This window comes from Xiphophorus couchianus, chromosome 16 (genome assembly GCF_001444195.1).
Source record: "Xiphophorus couchianus chromosome 16, X_couchianus-1.0, whole genome shotgun sequence".
NCBI lineage: Eukaryota > Metazoa > Chordata > Actinopteri > Cyprinodontiformes > Poeciliidae > Xiphophorus > Xiphophorus couchianus.
Genome location: NC_040243.1, coordinates 18,806,046 through 18,825,575, shown reverse-complemented (window position 1 = coordinate 18,825,575; position 19,530 = coordinate 18,806,046). Strand labels below are relative to the sequence as shown.

At 40.3% G+C, this 19,530-nt stretch overlaps 2 protein-coding genes across 3 annotated transcripts in view; both read left to right on the top strand.

Annotated features, from left to right (window-relative positions):
- Nucleotides 1-5: 5 nt before the first annotated feature.
- Nucleotides 6-7,634, top strand: xpnpep3 (X-prolyl aminopeptidase 3, mitochondrial). Its single transcript, XM_028042270.1, has 12 exons — nt 6-726; nt 812-931; nt 2,483-2,599; nt 2,710-2,897; nt 2,982-3,201; nt 3,956-4,140; nt 4,253-4,315; nt 4,576-4,689; nt 5,012-5,097; nt 5,322-5,505; nt 6,299-6,419; nt 6,741-7,634. Exons 2-12 carry the CDS (start codon nt 862-864, stop codon nt 6,905-6,907), a joined length of 1,515 nt encoding a protein of 504 aa, XP_027898071.1. The 5' UTR covers nt 6-726; nt 812-861; the 3' UTR covers nt 6,908-7,634.
- A 2,575-nt stretch (nt 7,635-10,209) lies between these two features.
- Nucleotides 10,210-19,530, top strand: part of ep300b (EP300 lysine acetyltransferase b) — a 32,650-nt gene continuing 23,329 nt past the window's right edge. For both annotated transcript variants that reach the window (XM_028042428.1, XM_028042427.1), the window contains exons 1-4: nt 10,210-12,304; nt 15,255-15,841; nt 16,719-16,898; nt 19,071-19,365. In XM_028042428.1, the coding sequence (XP_027898229.1) occupies nt 12,211-12,304; nt 15,255-15,841; nt 16,719-16,898; nt 19,071-19,365 (1,156 nt within the window). In that variant the 5' untranslated portion in view covers nt 10,210-12,210. The remainder of the gene's footprint in view (nt 12,305-15,254; nt 15,842-16,718; nt 16,899-19,070; nt 19,366-19,530) is intronic.

The window sequence follows — 19,530 nt, the reverse complement described above, 5'->3', positions numbered from 1 at the left end:
TTTAAAATTCTCCTAAACAAGTATTGCTGTTTACTTTAGAGCTTAAGCTTTGAACAAAACACTAGAAACACACCCAAACCAGCCAACTGTTTTCTGTGTGTGACATTTGATTTCGATTAAATTATGCTTCGAGGGAACCAGAATGGAGGGATGTTGATTCATTTAGTTATAAAACAAATATCAATATAAAATGAAAATTTTGGCTTCGTGTGACCTTCCATTTTTTTTAAAAAAAAGAGAGAGAGAGAAGTAAGTAAAAAGTAAGAAGCAAGTCTTTCACTTCTCCAAAATCCGATCACAAGGGTTTTCCCAGCAACATTTACAGCTTATTCTGTGGGATCTCAGATCAGAGCACGTATCTTAAAAAGCCTGACAATAGATGACACCAGTCGGTCAGTAGTCATGATTTAACAATAAGGAAGAAACGGGGCAAAAATGACATCGAGTGACAGTTGGAGAGAAAAGGACACAAATGCCCGTGTCGCCCAATCTAATGGTCTTTTAAGTCTTTTGGGGAAAATGGTAGTTAACGTTAAAATATTATTTCAAAAATATGATTCAACACCAGCTTCGCAAACGGCCTTAGGGATAAGCGTTCTCCGAGCCTGACAACCCAAACGCAGGGCAGCAATTCCACAAAGAGAATGGATGTGGCTAATAAAGCAGCGAGCTAGCTGAGGCTACTGTCATCTGCTGCGTAACTGTTGCTTTGGAGGAGTTTTGACGGTAAGTTAGATAAATCCCACGTGCTGCCGTTGTGCGTTGAGATATGATTTCTTGTCTGTTTTTGACTGCCCTCTGTCCCCGGCAGGACGTCATGCTGTGACCGGTCCTCGGTGTCCTCCAGCAGCAGCTTCAGTAATGTCCCCGGCCAGCAGCTTCACGCGGTCTGCCGTCAGGCTGCTGCTGCCGCGGCGGACCCGAGCTGGAGGTGCGACATCATATCACTTCATATTATTAATCGTCTCACTAATCTGACAGCGAGAGCAATTTAACTCCAACTCAGGAATATCCATGTTGTGTGTATAGAGGGGGAAAGATGTAAATAAGCCAAACTTCAGCATAACTTCAGCATAACTATACCTCTCTCTGGCAGGGGATACTTAGTCTGATCTCCATTTTCAGGGTTCTTACATTGCTTCCAAGACTGTGAACATTTACAGTACAGACCAAAAGTTTGGACGCACCTTTTAATTCAATGAGTTTCCTTTATTTTCATGACTATTGACATTGTAGATTCACACTTTAGGCATCAAAACTATGAATAACACATGTGGAAATATGCACTAAACAAAAAAGTGTAAAACAACTGAAAATACCCCTTTTATTCTAGTTTCTTCAAAGTAGCAACCTTTTGCTGTGATTACTGCTTTGCACACACTCTGCATTTTCTTGATGAGCTTCAAGAGGTCGTCACCTGAAATGGTTTTCACTTCATAGGTCAACCTGCCCTGTCAGGCTAATAAGTGGGATTTCTTGCCTTATAAATAGTCATGAAGATAAAGAAAACCCATTGAATTAGAAAGGTGTGTCCAAACTTTTGGTCTGTACTGTACATAAATGTGACTTCTTGGCTTTCTATTGTGAATAAATTTGAAAAACACTCAAAAAAATCCACCTTATCGTATCTGGGTATTTGTGTGTAGGCTTTTGAGGAAAGATTAATTTACTCACTTTAAGTTCTTTCCTCATTTTAGGTCGGGGGTGAAATAATATTTAGCGTTTAGGTTTCTGGTGGGTCATTTAGCCGCCATATGAGCCTTGTTAAACATTGCCTAACGATTTTGTAATAGTCTACCACAGGGCTGGACGATTAATCGGATTAATCGTGATTGATAAATTAATTATTGAAATAATTGTCAACTAATTTAGCTATCAATTAATCGTTAACTGGAGTATGCAGACTCAAAAAAGGACGTTTGCCAAAAAAAACAACACAGTCATAATTGAGCCAAAACATTATAAAAATAAAAATGCATGTTGCATTTAAAATAATAATTAAAAAACCCAATTTGTCTGTAAATATGTTAAACCCAGAACTCCTCAGCAGTTTAATTTCGCCTGGTTTAAATCCTGTAAAAAGAAACTCCTATGAAGCACCTTTTGTTATTCAGTCATTAATGGGTTTATCACAATATTGAAAGTAGCTTTTCGCTGCAGATACATCCTTTGCTACAAATGATCAAGCGTATGTTAAAGGAATGCTATGTTGTTGCATTTTAGGCAAGAAAATGTTCACTTTATTTAAAAAATAAATTCAATTATTACATCTTTTAATGTATTCCAGAAATTGTATAAAAAACGCTTAGGTGGTTAATTAAAAAATCTTCAGAATGGAATGTTTCATTTTATCTGATTAATCGCTTAATCTTCAGAATAATCGATTAATCGTCAGAATAAAATAATCGTTAGTTATCAGAAGATGCAAACGGGGAACATTTTTGGCGTTACATGTTGTGGATTTGCGCTGTGTTTTCTGCAGGTTGTGCATGGTGCCGCCATATTTCTGTGAAACCTGGAGATCTGAAACCAAAGACTGTCCCACCTCGGTACCTCGGCCAGCCCAGTCCTTTCACTCACCCTCACCTTGTCAAACATGGTGAGTGCCTTTTATCCTCGAATATGGCTGCTCTTAGCCTTCGGATAGTTAGTCGTGTCAACCAAAAGATGCTTGAGGCAGTTGGGATTTCTGCTCTCTCTGCTCCTCAGGTGAAGTGACCCCAGGCTTAACCCAGACAGAGTTTGAGCTCCGCAGGCAGAACCTGGCCCTGCTCATCGAGGCCCACGCGGACAAGCTGGGACCTTCTGCCTCCTCTGGGAACCACGTGGCCATCGTTTTATCCCATCCGATAAGCTACATGACCAACGACATCCCTTACCCCTTCCACCAGAACCAGGTTTGTCATTCCTTCAGCTTTTGATGACAGCATCGTTCCTGTAAGTCCCGTCTGCTCCACAGCTGTCTGCCTCGTGTTTCTCAGGATTTCCTCTACCTCACCGGCTTCTTGGAACCCGACAGTGCCTTGGTTCTTTACGGGAGGGCTCGACCGGACCAGGCCATCTTGTTTGTCCCTCGCAGAGACCCGGGGAGGGAACTGTGGGACGGTCCGCGGGCGGGAAGGGACGGGGCAGCCGCTTTGACGGGCATAGAAAGAGTTCACAGTACAGAGGAGCTGGGTCTAGTTTTAAAGAGCCTTAAAGGTGAGTGAATGTAAGTGCAGAGTGGCTCTAAAAGACTTCACACCTTTCTTAAAGCTACGGGAACCTTTTATTTGTACATCCTAGCTCTCTTTTGCCTGCCACACTCGAATAGGCTGTATTTGTAATTTCTTATCTTTTTGAAAGGAAAAGAAATATAAAATATAGAATTTTGTTTATTGAGCTTTACATCATGTTATAATGTTATTCCCTCATCAAAAACATACCTGGAGTGTTGCTTTGATTCTTTCACCCATGTTTGAGAAATCCTTTAATCTCCATGACAACCAGTTGGGGCATAAAGCCTGGGTGTACCCTAGCCCCGCCTTGGAGGACAAAGCTCCTCCCTGGAGCTGCAGTTTACAAGCTTCCGCCTCACAGAGCAGCACTCAGCTCCTTCAGACTAGCCAGCGACAGTTAGCAGACACCTGGTGGAGTTGTGCGTTTGCTGAGCTCGTTATACAAGCTACTTCTCAGCTTGTAAAAATGCAGTTAAAGAGACTGAGGCACAATTTCAAGACATTAAATTAAATAATGAAGTCAAATTTCTTTTAAGTCATTTATGTCATATAAAGCATTTTATTAACAACTTAAATTAACATAGTGAGTTGGTTGTGCTATAAAGTACCATTATGTGGCTGGAAAACGCATAATGCTGTTTTTAAATAATAATTTTAAAAAATTAAGGTTGAAATTTTAAGTTCAACCTTAATTTTATTTATTTTTTAATCTCTTATGGTGCTCTTATCTCCTTCAGGCACCCAGCTCTGGTATGGCACCTCTCAGCCTGCCCACCCTCGGCTCCACCAGACTCATGTTCTGCCCTTGCTGGAGGCAGGTCCCGCCCCACGTTCGCTCAGACCCCTCATTCACTCTCTCCGGGCCATCAAGAGCCCCGCAGAGGTATCACTTATGCGAGAGGCGGGTCGGATCACAGCGCAGGTGTGTCAGTGGTTTCACCTACAGGGCTTTACAGTGTTTTTGTTTGTTTTGTTTTCTCAGATTCGGTGCATTTTCTCTGGCTAAAACACCAATTAACGTTGTTTTCCTTCAGGCATTTAGGAGGACGATGGCGTTGTCACAAGGAGATGTCGACGAGTCGGTCCTGTTCGCTAAGGTAGGTTTTAGATTTGATGACCTCTGTTGTTTCCATAGTGCTTTCTGCTCAGACCTGTGACAATATTAAATCATGCTGGACGATAAATTGTCCCAGATGTTATTGCGATTAACAATAATATTGTCGTATTGAGATGGGCTCACTTATCTAAAAGAAGAAAAAAAAAGCAAAAAAACAGAAGCATAAGGGGGTGGATTAATTTCCACCTTAGTGTAAACCTCACACAGACTTTCTTCTTCATCTATTATTTCTTTTTCCAGTTTGATTTCGAGAACCGGATCCACGGTGCCAACTTCCTGGCCTACCCCCCAGTGGTCGCCGGAGGAAATCGAGCAAACACTCTGCACTACATAAACAACAACCAGATCGTCAAGGTAATCACTACGCTGAGCTGCAGGGAAGACTTTAGGAAGTTATGCTTGTTCTAAATATTAGGGTTGTGGCTAAAAGAGGACTAGTATAGCAAATATAAATGATTTGGGTAATGCTAACAGACCCAGAGCAGAAAAGTTATGAGAAAAAAGGACTCTGTGATTTTTTTTTTCTCTTGTAATGTCTATAAATATCAGTTTTAATTGTCAAGTGTCTTTTCAATTAGGACAGAAAATGTATATTAAAAAAAACGCTCCCCTATTTCTTTTACGCTAAGTAGCTGTAAGTTTTGATTCTGTATGTTTTTCCTCCTTGTGTCATCAGGACGGTGAAATGGTTCTTCTCGACGGAGGCTGCGAGTACTTTGGTTACGTCAGTGACATCACCCGGACGTGGCCGGTGAACGGGCAGTAAGTTTGACCGATTAGCTTAAAGAAGAACCACAGATTCAAAATAGTTTGGCAATATTTCTCTAAAATGGGAGATGCAGAGATAAAATCCACCAAATGTTGAAAAATATCAACTGTAAAAACTCCAGTTTGGTACTTTGAACTAAGCAAGTGTTTTAAAGTTTTGTTCCTAGAGGAGTGACAGACTCACTGCAGCATCTTTCGTCCCACTGTCCTGCTGCCAGATTCAGCGCCGCCCAGGCCGAGCTGTACGAGGCCGTCCTGGAGGTGCAGCGCTCCTGTTTGTCCCTCTGCTCCCCCGGCGTCAGTCTGGACCACATCTACAGCACCATGCTGGCTCTGCTGGGACGCCAGCTGAGGCGCCTCGGGGTCCTGAGGGCCGGCACCAGTGACGCCGACGCGCTACAGGTAAAATACCAGAGAGAATGTCAGATCCGACTGGTCAGGGAGAGTATTTAGAGCAGTTTCAGATCTAATTAATACTAAACAAACTGGATTTTGAACATTAGCATCTGACCATGTTAGTGCTCTAATCTGTGGGAATTGAACCTCACAGATCAATAAGCTGCGCCTGCCAGATGTGGTTAGCGGGAAACCTTTTTCTGCATAAAACTGTTAATCCATTAAACTGTCAGACACCGCAAAAATCTGCCGGGGTGGACGGATGACATGAGTTTTATATTCTATCGACCATACTGACGATTAATTGGATCAAAATGGTCAAATTCTGAAGATTTTTCATATTGAATTATTTGAAATACATTAAACGATATAAATAAACAAGTAATTCAGTACATTTTTTTTAAATTAAAAAAATTATATTTTCTTGCCTAAAATGGAATAACAGAGCATTCTTTTAATAATTTGTATTATCAACTAAAAAATAACTGGATAGCAAAAGGCGATCAATAGGATAATCTGAGGTTGGTTTTTTTTTTATCTTAAACACAAATGTGTTTATTTTTTGTACAGTTTTGGTTTTATAGCAGCACTGAATATGTTGTTCTTTCAGCAAATGGCCATTTTTACCCCAGTTAACGATTAATACATCACTAAATGAGTTGACAATTATTTAAATGTTCGATTAATCACAATTAATCCGATTAATCACGATTAATCCTATTAATTGTTTCAGTCCTACGTGGCTTTTATTTATTTATTTTTACATAGAGTAGAAATCTTGATTTTGTCTTGAACCCAGGCTGCGAGGAGGTTCTGCCCTCACCATGTTGGCCATTATCTGGGCATGGACGTCCACGACACCCCCGACTTGTCCCGCTCACAGCCTCTCCAGCCCGGAATGGTCATCACTATAGAACCAGGTACATCTGAACCTGAAGTGCACATTGCTAAACAACTCGAAACTGTATTAACACGACGTGAAGCTTCTAGTTTAGTGTTGCGACATCACGACCACAAACTACATTGAATTCTTGAACCGGATGCTATTCTGGCGGACCAAAGAAAACTGGGCTCATTGCAATTTTTTTTTTTTTAGATTTTGATGAAAAGATGAACATTTGACATGAAATTAAAAATGGATGCATTTAATTTTGTGATGGGTCAAAATATCCAAAAATATTTAAGCCTCTGTGCGTGTGACATAAAAAAAAAACCTTTTCTAATCATTTTCCTCGCCACAGGGCTGTACATCTGTGAAGACAACGACCAGGCGCCGGAGCATTTCCGCGGCCTCGGAGTCAGGATCGAGGACGACGTGGTGATCCGGGAGAAGGGAGGACCTCTGATTTTGTCCAGTGGCGCTCCAAAGACTGTGGCTGATGTAGAGAAGGCCTGTGGAATGGGATAGGCCAGGGACCGGGGAGAGAAGCAGAAACCGATCCAAATGTTACAGATCGTGGGCGGTTCATGCAGCGTTCAGGCGCCTCAAGAAGCTCAGGACCTCGGAATGTGACAGCTAAACCCTGGCTGGCATTAACTTTGGTGTAATCAGGGCTGCAGATGTTTAGAAATGTGGTGTTGGAGGCGAGAAACTTACCTTAAAAACGCAATCAAGCACATTTGTGCCTTCAGTGACAGTTAAGGAGGCTTGAAGAGGTGAAAGTGGAAGATTGTGTAGCGTTAAAGTCTACATTGTTAACATTTCAGTACTGTGGCGACGCAGTAAGAACAATCCTGATCATGCTCTGAGCTTGCATAAAGTTTCCACATAAATAATAGTAGTTCAATTAGAAACGCAATTTGTTTTCATTCATTTTCTTCTTATCTTTTGTGTATCGAGGCCAACCAAGGACAGGTGTTTATGTCCACAAAATTATCAGTCATTCTCATGCCGAATGACAGAGACTAAAACCACCAAATGGAAATACAAGCAGATGGATTTTTGTTTTTTAAACTATCATATTTAATCAGTGATGAAGAGTGATGTGGATTTATAAACTTCACTTTTCTTGAAAGAGTTGTAGTGAAATTTGGACCGAGTTGTTATGAATGTATGTCTGTCTTTTGCTTTAAAAAAAAAAAAGTGTTCTCTTTTAGAATAAAGAACTTTGTTTTTGAGTTTCATAAAATATAAATATACAGCTCTGGAAAAAAATTTTTAGAGACCTCTTAAAATGATCCGTTTCTCTGATTTTGCTTATTATAGGTACATGTTTGAGTAAAATAAACATTGTTCTTTGATTCTATAAACTACTGACCACATGTCTCTGAAATTCCAGGCAAAAATTTAGTATTTATTAGTAGAAAATGAGAAATGGTCAAAATAACGAAAACGGTGCGATGCTTTCAGAGCTCAAATAATGCAAAGAAAACAAGTTCATATTCATATTCATCTAAACCAGCCTAGCCCTACTTGAAAATATACTTTACCTCCCATTAATTCATGATTAACTACATTGTTTTTGCTTAATTTAAATAGCAAAACATCGGCCGTATTGCTGCTAAGCCTGTAGAATTTTTAAAAAATGTCAACAATTAAAAATGTATGCCATCTCTAACAGCAGTACATCATCTAAAGATAATCAAGAACAGCAGAGAAAGTCACTGTTGTCACTCTGGAGAAGGAAACAACGTGACACATAGAGCTTTGTGGACACCAATGAACCACATAGAAGTTTTTATCCACAAGGAAAACGTGGAACAGTTAAGGTCGGTCTTGCAGATTGAAAAATGAGAGAGAGAGAGACTGGACAAAAATGGTGTGGGAGAGTTTCGAGCTGAATGCCAGAGTGGGCCACTTTCCATAACGGACTCGTTCAGTTTGCTCTCGCTGGAGAAGAAAATCCAGAAATAAAATGTCCGCCTGTCAATTTGTGATCTTGCGCTCAAGCACAATTGAATTAGACTCTTGGACAATGATTCAAACCACGACGGCAAGTCCACATGCGAGTGGCTCAAAACCCATAAAATGAAGGTTTGGGAGTGGTCTAGTCAAAGTATGGAATCCTTCCGAGTTACCAAATAAGCTGCTTCTCAGATGAATGCCAGTTTTTGGTGGACAAATGTGTTTTAGTGGATAGAGAAGGATTTTACAGAATGATGGACAACCCTGAGCTCCCTCTCCACGAGGCTACCATAGAAAAACCAGGGTGTCTTCGGTCAGAGGCTTCTTCAAGTTTCTGTAATACAGACTGCTAGAGGAGATCTTTCCTGCCCACAGCCATCACCATCTACAATATCTCTGAAGAATCTTGAATTAATATGGATTATAGCAGCATTTAATTTCCCTTTGGGATCAGTACAATATTTTTGAATTGAATGAAACTGAATTAAATTTCCAGGACATGTCGTCTGTGTTCCTCTGTCTCTGTGATGCAGTTTGTTCACTAATGTTCTCTAATAAACCTCTGAGGTCTTCACAGAAGTATTTATACTGAGATTCAATTGCACACAGATGGACTCTATTTGTTATAGCTGAAGTCTGAAGGCGGTATGTTGGACTTGATTTTGTTTTGACTTTTCAGAGTAAAGAGGGTAAAAATGCAGCATTGCGATTTGCTGAGGTTTATGGTGAAACCTTAACAAAATGTGGAAACAGTCGAGAAAGGTATCAACGATTTAATGATCATATAACTGCATCCCAAATGTTTTTATTCGTCCTGTTGTCACCTAAATCTAAGAGCTGAGGGATTAGCAATCATGCTACTTCTGTTTATTTGAGCGTCAATAAAGCTGAAGGATGTAACTTTTACATAATTTTTTCCCCCCACATATTTGTTGAAACTGTCACAAGGCTCCTCTGCCTTCTCCCAGTGCTAAATAGAAACAACCAATCAGAGCCTTTAGTCTTCTCGTGCGGCAATGCTCACCCTCCAGAACAAGCTAGGCAGCTAGCATACCCTGTTGTGAATGTTTAGTCTCGTTAGCATGGCCACTGATTACAGCAAATAAAAAGTTTTCCTGGAATAGTAAGTTGTTTCTCCGCCATTAGCCCATTTAGCAGCCAGTACATGAGGTGATTGACAGTGCTAGGTCCTGGCTCTGATTGGTTAATTTTGGTCTGGAGCGACACATCAGATGCCAATAGCAGCTCAGGGAGGAGATGAAGGATATTGATCTTTTCACAGACAGTATGTCCAATGACAAACTGTCACATATTCATTCATATTCCTTTATTTAATCAGGTAAACCCCGTTGAGATCTAGATCTCATTTTCAAGAGGGACCTGAGCAAAAAATTTGCAATACATAGCAACCTGGTTACAAGATAAAAACAATTAATACATATGCACAAGTATAAAACAATAAAAACAATGACACTGTTTCATAGAATCTTGTTGCCTATCTTTAAGAACATATGGTGACAGTTTTAACAAAAATGTAAAAAAAAAAAAAAAAAACCAATAAAATAAATATAAATGTTACAAACTGTAGCTTTAAATGTGGTATAAACTATTAGACTAATTACTAACAATTTTTTCAAATACATATTTATTCAGCTCAAATAGGCTAAATAATAGAGAGGTAGTTTGCCTCGATGCGCTGAAAGGTAAAAGTGGGACACCACTGTCCCCTGCAGACTGAAACTCGACGGCTGCCGCCGACACGCTGGGACAGGTTTCCGGACACCCCCGAGCACTCACGAAGACAACCTCTCCTCTTGCTCCTTTCCTCCGTCCCTCCTCCTCCTCCTCTTCACGCCTAATGTTGCTGTACCTCTAACCCTCCCCCCGTATCAGAGGAGTAGAAACAACAAGCCGCCATTTTGTTTGGCGGACAGACCGTCAGAAACAGGAGATCACCGATAGAAAAAGGAGCGACCCCGGCCGCCGACGGCAGCCGCTCCTGGAACCGCAAGGGGGGAAGAGACCCAGTAACCAAATCCTGTCCGAGCCGTCCGGTGAGAGGGGAAGCGGCAAAGGAAGGAGGCTAGACTTCAGTGGAGGGAAAGCCGCCTAGGTGTCATGTAGCTATATATATATTTATATATATAAATATATTGATGCATGCATGAGAAGGAAATACTCCGAAAATCTCAAGGAAGGGGGTGTTTTGCTGTGCGGCGACGGGGAGGAGAGGCGGAAGAGGGCTGCACACAACGAGGAAAAAACCTGCGATAAAAGGAAAATACCACCATGAAAAATCATTATGTGTCCGCGGCGGAGGAAGGAACGAGTCCGCATAGACAATTATATAAATAAATTGCTGCCGGGCAGAAGGGAGAGGTGGAAAGAAAGACGGGTTTAAAGAGAAGGGGGTGAAATTGCCAGGACCAACACGAAGGGGGGGCTTTCACCATCACAAAGAGTCAATGAGAGGATTTTTAAAGGAGGATTTCTTCCAATTATCGTGCCGATCTGAAAGCATTCCGCTTCCGAAATAGCCATATAATTTTTTTCTTCTTCTTATAAGTCACATTTCGCCTCAGCTTCGCTTACAGCTTCTTCTTTTTCTTTCTTTTTTTTATTTTTATTTCTGTCCATGCATTGCAAAAAAAAAATCTTTTTAAAAGCACTGGGAGGGGGGGGGGAAAAAAAAGTGGCAATATCGATAGCATTTTTCCTTCATCTGAGATCCCGGTCGTGTTTTGAAACAAGCAGGAACTAGAGGAGGAACATCTGCAGGGAGCACAAGATAAGTAACCCGTTTGATCCAAGTCTGCAAAAAAAAAAAATAGAGAGAAAATCAAACTTAATTAGATCAATCCAACTGCCCTGCTGATTGGCAATTTGCGCTGTTATTGCATTCGAGAAGTAGGTCCAAAAAAAAAAAAAAAGAAGCTGCATTGAAAGTGACAGAAATCCGTATTTTAAAGGTCTGTTTTGCAACAAATAACTGACGAATGGGGTTGCATCAACCAAATTTGCAATCTCAGTCTGTTCTTCAGTGCCTTTTGTATTGTTCAACACTAAGTGCACATACAAGTCAGCATGCACATGCAAAAAAAGAGAAAAAAGTCACGCATGGAAATATAGGTTTACATGCTTTTTTTTTTGGACTTTGTATTTTTTTGGATCTGAGTGGATGGATCTGTCTTCAAACCGTATTAAATCACCGAGAAGCCAAGTGAGCATCGCCAACACTTGCATTCAAACTACTGCTTGTTGCCTTTTTGCCGTGGAAAATTAAAAGGACTCGTTGATACAGAGAGCAATAAGGGGGGAGGAAAAGCAAAATCCCTACAGGTTCTCTAAGGTGTTGCACGAAACAGCAGCAATCCGAAGTTTTCTCTCTCTCTCTTTGGAAACTTGTGATTTTTGTGCCATCACGCATCATCTCCCCCGGCAGCCTTTTTAAGATCTAAAAAAAAATATATAGAGAGGGAAGGTTTTTGATCAGTATACTATGGAAGACCAAGTTGAATGGAGCTCGGAGGACGGAACTTGGGACAGATTTTATGTCATGAGGTTGTCAGTCGTCCGTCGACTCCACCTTCCCACCGCCTCTTGTTGAAGTCTGCGAAGAAACAAAAATCTCCGACAGGGGAGGGGGACTGATATCTACCAGAGAGGTTACTACAAACTCAGGAGGACTGAGAAAGAGTTGAACATCGCCGTCCTCTTCCCCTACCGTCCCCCCAAGCGGTGGGGGAACGATCAGAAACATTTCTTAACGGGAGTAAGAAGGCGGAAATAAAGGGAATACACAAGCCCTGAGTGGATATACAGCCTCTTTTTTTTTTTTTTTTTTTTTTTTGAAATTCGTCAAAAATATGGCCGATAATGTCCTGGAGTCTGGCCCGCCTTCAGCGAAGAGGCCCAAGCTGGCTTCTCCAGCTCTGTCTGTGTCCACCAGTGATGGAAATGGTAAATATATTTGATGCTTTACTCCGGCATGAACTAGCTTAGAGGTTGGTGCTTTTAAACTCGCTTGCTCCGAGCCTGGAGTTGTTATAGAGTTGCACACTCATTTCTACTTGTTAAATGACGTTTCTAGGCATATATGTAGTAAAAAGTTAGGTGGGGAAAGTGTAAACCAGAGTGCTTATGGTTGCTTTGGTTTAAGCTTTTCTAGTCCTGGAGCAGGAGCAACTTTCCAGCACTTGTGTTTTGATGCGTTAGCCTCAGCAGGCTAACTAGCCGCAACTAAAAAGATCCTCCTCCAAACAATGGACGAGTCGAGACACCCCACTTCGCCTAAACTTGCTTTGCTACTTTAAAAGTTATTAAAGTGAACACGTACGGTGGAATATGCGACAAATGTCAAGTTTCAGAAATGTTAATTTTTCATAACGGCAAATAAACGTTTGGAAACTAGCTTTTAGAGCTAGTAACTGAAACCGAGTTAGCTAGCTAACTAGCTAAAAAAAAAAAAAAGACACCCCCACCGGAGCAACTCAGCTGAGCTCCGTGATGGGGAAATAGCTCATTAGTTTAAACATTTTTATCATTATTTTTGTAATTAAATTAGACACCGAACATATAATAGACGTGAAGAATTTTTTTTATTTCGAAAAACGTGTCTAAATGACGAGAAGGCTAATGTTTTTAACACAACTATTGTCAAGCTAGCTATTGTTCAACACTTGATTAAGTTGGGCGAAGCGGTGTTGACCAGCTGAAGTTGTAGCGCTGCCCATGTAAACACTTTGATTCAGTTTAACAGAGAATCCAAATCAGATGTATTCCTTCAAGCGTTTTTTTTTTATATATCTCAAATTTAATTCACTGGCTTTTAATGAATTCATCCAAATATGCTGTAGCGGAGCTAATTATTCATCCTCCATTGTCTGCATGGTAGTACTGCTTCACTTTTGTAACAATAAATCGTAGCCAACTGTACTAACTGAACGTATTTCACTCTGAAATAACAATTAAAGCAAGTGAATTTATTACTAAAAGCGCTATAATATAATTCCTCATTGTTACACTTTTTCCAACCCAGAATTTCAAACCCGATTCTTATTTTCTTGCATCCACTTCTATTCTATTTGTTCTTTATTTTCTGTTAATGTCTTCCTGCTAAAATCGTACAACTTTGCCTGCATTTCCATGCTCTCGAACCTTAGAACTGCTCGACAATTTCACAGAACCACCTGGGTACTGTAGTGTTTACCTTTTGCGGCTTCTCACCTTGTCCCCATTGCATTTGCTCTCCATGTATGGCAACTCACCAAACCACAAGCTGATGCCTGGAAGAAAAATTTGGGATGGGAGAGGGTCGTACGTCTGCATACAGTGCCTCGCAAATGTTTTCATCTCTGTTGAACTTCACATACTCTCATGCAACGAGGATGAACTCCATTGTATTTATTGGGATGTTATGTCATATGATGACCTGAGCAGGTTGCCAGATGACATTAATGAAGAGTTGTACAGTTTGGAGAAGAGTAGAGTTAGTTTATAAGAGAAACCATTGAACGGTTTGAAGACTTTGGTACAACTGCAAATCTACCAAGACATGACCATTGCAGAACAGTATTCAAGAAACCTGTAGTGACTCTGAACGAGATGCAGACTTCCACAGTACCTGTGGGAGAATCTGTTGGCAAAATGTCTGCATTCTACAAATCTGGCTACGGTATTTGGGATGAGTGGTAGGAAGAAAGCAATTGTTAAAAGAAAACCATAATTCCAGATTAGGTCAAACATGTTTGTCCACCAACTAAATATTACACAGAGACGTACATGACCAGTTTGGAAGTAAAAATGTCAGAGGCCGCAAAGGAGTCAGGACTGACTGCTGGACAGTGAACCGAAATTTACAGCCAGGGTTATGAAATTGTTTTGATGAAATTATTTTAATGTGTCAGAATTGATTAGTCTAAGATGAGATGTTTAATAATAATAATAATAATCACAGATGTTCTTTGTCCAGTCTGATGGTAATTTGAGGTGTTTTGCAAAAAAGAGTGGTCAGATTTTTCTGTCACCTGGTGTGAAAGATCAGTAGGCTTACAGCTTTAACTGTTGCCAAATGTGATTGTACAAAATATGGTCTCAGGACTGCTGAATACAAATTCACTTGAATTTGTTTCCTTTTACTTCATAGTAAGGCTCAGCGACATAGCTCAAAGATAGGTTTTTTGTTTTCCAATGTAATCCAATTTACAATTAACATTTTTTTTTCATACATACATGAAGAAACTAGAATATAAGGGGCATTTTCAGTTGTTTTACACTTTTTTGTTTAGTGCATATTTCCACATGTTATTCATAGTTTTGATGCCTTCAGTGTGAATCTACAATGTCAATAGTCATGAAAATAAAGGAAACTCATTGAATTAAAAGGTGTGTCCAAAATTTTGGTCTACTGTATGTATATATATATATATATATATATATATATATATATATATATATATATATATGGCTTTTATCTGAATCATTCCTTCTTTAAGATGACCAGAATTCAAAGTAAAAAAAAAAATAGCTGTAAAACGTGCTATAAAACACGTCAAACAAGATGGTAGCTCTGGATTAACGTCACTCTGAACTATGAAAACCTAAGGAATGCATTTGGGGGTGGGGGAAAAAATCAAAAAAAAATTCAAGAATTAAATATTCAAAAACAGAAAATTCAATTAATTGGAAAAATGTATTTGATTGTAAAATCCTGATTAAAACACATTGAAATTTGTGATTGTAACATGACAATGCCTAAAAAGTACAATGAGGCTGAATATCTTTGCAAGACGCTAACCTTTAGTGTCTTGCAAAGACATCACTTGAACGCCACAAGATTACACAAAGCTTGAATGTTTTAAAAAATAATGGACCTCTCTCTTGATTTAAAAAAAAAAAATCTTTTACCTAGATTTTGGTTCATTCTTTGACCTGGAGCACGACCTGCCGGACGAGCTCATCAGTTCCTCGGACCCGGGGCTGACGAACGGAGGAGACTCCAGCCAGTTCCACACCAGCCTCGGGGGGCTCGGTGGAGGGGTTCAGGATGCGGCCTCCAAACACAAACAGCTATCTGAACTACTGCGTGCTGGGGCACCAACGCAGCCAGGGGCCCCCACTACCAACAGTGCCCCCTCCGCGGCTTCCATGGCGATGATGGGGGGCGTCGGTGGACCTCAAGGCATGCACCATCAGGGGCAACAGCAGCAGCCGCAACCTGGACTAATGCAGCAGGTTGGCATGGTGCCGAACAGGGTGACGGCCATGATGGGTATCCAAAAGGGCACCGCTGGACAGCAACAGCACCAACACCAACACCAAGGGCTTATAGGGGGGCAGGTTGTGAATGGCTCGCCCAGAATGGGTTACCCTGGCAACACAGGAATGGGTAGCAATAGTAATATTTTGGCAGAGACCTTACAGCAGCAGGGCGGTCCAACCCTGGGAGCTGGGGGTCAAGCGGGGATGAGACCACATCAACCTGGTGCACTGAAACAGGTAGGTACCAAACCAAACATTACACTTTAGGAATTTAGGTGGAAATTAATTTTATATACATATTTAGTTCATCGTTTTATGTATTTGACTTGATTGCAATGGCACCCCTAGAAATTTATATTGCAAGTTTTTAAAATATAAAACTTTTTAAAAATGTATAATGTATAAATATTTTATCAAATTTGTTTTATTTTTATGTATTGATTGAAGAAAATTACTATATGACCTGAACAAGATTCTCTGGAGGAGGGGGCATCATTTTTCAATCGGGGCCACGCCCCTCCCATCGGGCTCCCCTTATGGGTGCCACTGCTTTATCGCCTTGATATGAAAACTTAATATGCTCTTAATGTTACAAATATCAAAAACAGCTCATAAAATGTTTGTAGCTTGTGTTAAGGTTCGAAGCGATTGACTCTTCAGCATAGTTCATGTACATTTGCAGCTAAAATAGGCAGTGATGGTTTTGTTAACAGAGTTAAATGGGTAGATAAGAAGCTGTAGTTTGCGCTCAAACTCTGAGGATGAGTTTTTCTACAGCAGGTGCAGGGAAGAGTGCGGTTATGTGTCGGGACTCGCAGCTGCTGCACAGTTAGCTCTGTGGTATCGATGGTTAACCTCCCTGCTAGTCAGAAAACCACATTACAGTTGTGATTTTTCTCCCAAACAAGTACAGAAGCATCTCTGTTAACCTTAAGTGGCTAGATGGAGCCGTTTTCCTGCAGCTAGTTGTAAATAAGTCTGAAATATTTTTGGTTTTTTTCAGCATTTCCCCAAGATGTATTTGGGATTTTAAAAAGCAAAGCGTACAGAGAAGCCGTCACTCGTCCTCTTTTTCCTCATGCTGTATTCTGTGTTTTTCTCCATCCTTCTCCAGATGAATTTGTTGGCCAACGCGGGAAACTACGGTGGCCCATACAGCCATTCTGCTGGCCAGGGGCTGCCTGGAGAGGGGCTGGGCCCACAACTCCAGAATAAAGCAGGCCTACCCAGTAGTATGGCCGCCCAGTTCAACATGGACAAGAAGACACCTCCTGGTCAAGGCATTCCGGGGGTGGTAGGATTTGTTTTACTTATGTTCGCTCACAGATATTGCTTTCTCTTTACAGGCTGGTTAGAGCTTTGTGCCTTATGTTAGTGACATATATTAGTTAACCTTCAGTAACACTGTTGGTTACTGAAGGAGGGTTGCTAAAAAGAAGCAGAGACCAGAAACAAAAACAGTATATATTTGTGTCAGTGAGTGATTGAAATCAGTAGGGCTGCAATCAACGATTATTTTAGTTATCTATATTTAGTAATCTATTGATTATTCTGACGATTAATTGGGTTTTTCAGAAATTAGAAATACATAAAAAAGATGGAAATAATTTGGTTCCTTTTGTAAACAATAAAGGAAACTTGTTTTTTGTTAAAAATGCAGGAAAACTTCTTTTTTTTCAGTTTTGGGTTAATTACTGTTCTGAGTATATTCTTTCAGCCAAATTGCCTTTATTGAGTCTATACTCCAGTTACTGATTAATAATTAAATTAGGTAATGATTAATTAATCAGTTTATCATTATTAAATCCGATTAATCATTCCAGCCCTAGAAATCAGTCAATTTCACTTTTATCAGCTCTCATCAGTGATTGTCGGGTCACAATATCCCTCATTTTTGTGAAATGAGTCAAAACTAATAAAACCGCTGCAGAAAGCGTTTATTTGAGCCGATTAACTTTATGCTCACAAACAACAGCTATAATTTTCCTCCTTGTTTAAGGAGTCAGAGCATAAATTGCCCTCTCTTCTTGGGTTGGTTTTGTTCTGAGACAAAAAGGGGTTTCCAACAGCGACCGATGCAGATACTCCTTACTTTAGATTCGATTAAGTTGTTAGCAGGGTCTACTGTTGCTGCATCTCTTAAGTAAACCCACAGAATGTCACATGACTATAATCCACCTCCTGTTTGGAGTAAACATAGAGGAGAATGGCGGCATATCCAACTAAAACTGTTATTGCTTGGGGCAGACTGTTCCCAACAGCACATAAAGTTAAAACAAGATAATCTATGTATTGGTTTGCTTCCCTTGCTTTGGTGATGCATTCATTGACAAATATTAACAGTTCATTACTAGCTTTTTTGTTCATTTACCTAAATTTTTAAAGTTCTGGCAAAAAAAAAAGCAAAAGTACATAAGAATTAGTAGCAGTTCTCCACTTGTGAGTTGTAATAAATTTAGTGCAAATCAAAGATTTACGAGAACAGACAAAAAAGGAGTTTCCCTTTTTTGTTTGTACTAATTACTCAATACCAGGCAAAATGACAGGATTGTTTTTGTGTTATTAGACTCAGACTTACAAATGTGTGTTTTGGCATAAGCACTAGAAGATTTCTGAAGTATGTTTAAATTAACTCAAGTTTAATTGAGCTTTTCCCACCAATTACAACCTCTATTTCAATAATCTTGGTGTCAAAATAAAGCTAACACTTTGTAAGTGTCACAGCAGCTGCTATAGTTTCAGAGAAAATGTGGATGGAGCGTTATATAATTAGGATACTTTTTGTGCGTTAAACAGTATACGAACCATTTAGAACCATAATAAGGCTACAGGCTTTTGGATGGATGTAGCTGAGGCAATCTAAATTAAGTTTATAGATGTTTTTATGAAAAAAAAAACCCTGGGGATTTCCTATGTTTTAAATTATTCGTACATACATAAAATTACTGGGGTTTTTTAAATGTATTTTTCTAAAATACCCACATTCACTTTTATCCAATTATAAGAAATTGTTTTATTTGACTACAATGAAATTGTTTTTTTAAATTATTTTTTAAATCCAGTGTCTTTAAAAAGTAGAGAAAAAAAATTAAAATAAATTTAGGCTCATTAGACTGAAAAAAGAATACTACCAAAATATATATATATACATATATATATTTTTCCGGGCACTACCGGAGCTCCATATAATGTCTTTTCGATGAAGGCTCCTGGTTACTGACATCTGTCCTGCCGCAGCCCTTGTGCATAAACAAAAATGCTTCCTGCTCATCTCAAATGTTTATTTTTTTACCAGCTTTCAGCCAAGTGTCTGATGTTTCCACGGATACCAAATAGCTCTATGTTAAACTATGTTTAGTAATGAGGATGGGGGGGGGAAAGCTAAAATATGCCCCGGTATCTGTGGCGTGAGGCTCAACAAGAAACAAACCTCCCCGCTTAAGTCTCATCTGTTTCTCTGTTGTAGACTGCTCAGCAGCAGCAGCAGCCTGGTGCAGTTGGCGGCGTGTCGGCATCGGTCAGTGGGCCCCAGGTTGGACTGAACACCGTCGGGGTGGGTCCGGGCGCCACGCCCCCCACCGCCGACCCCGAGAAGCGGAAGCTCATCCAGCAGCAGCTCGTCCTGTTGCTCCACGCGCACAAGTGCCAGCGGCGGGAGCAGGCCAATGGGGAGGTGCGGCAATGCAACCTGCCCCACTGCCGCACCATGAAGAATGTGCTCAACCACATGACTCATTGCCAGGCTGGCAAGTCCTGCCAGGGTGAGTTGGCTAAATAATATCAACTCCTATATGGTTTTTTTTTTTTTTTTAAGTGGACACTGCAACATAAACACCAAGTCTGCTTTCACTGTTTTCCGTCACTTCCTGGACTGTTCCTGGTTTTCCCCTCATATCTAGGTTGAGTTATTCGCTCCTCAGCTGGCG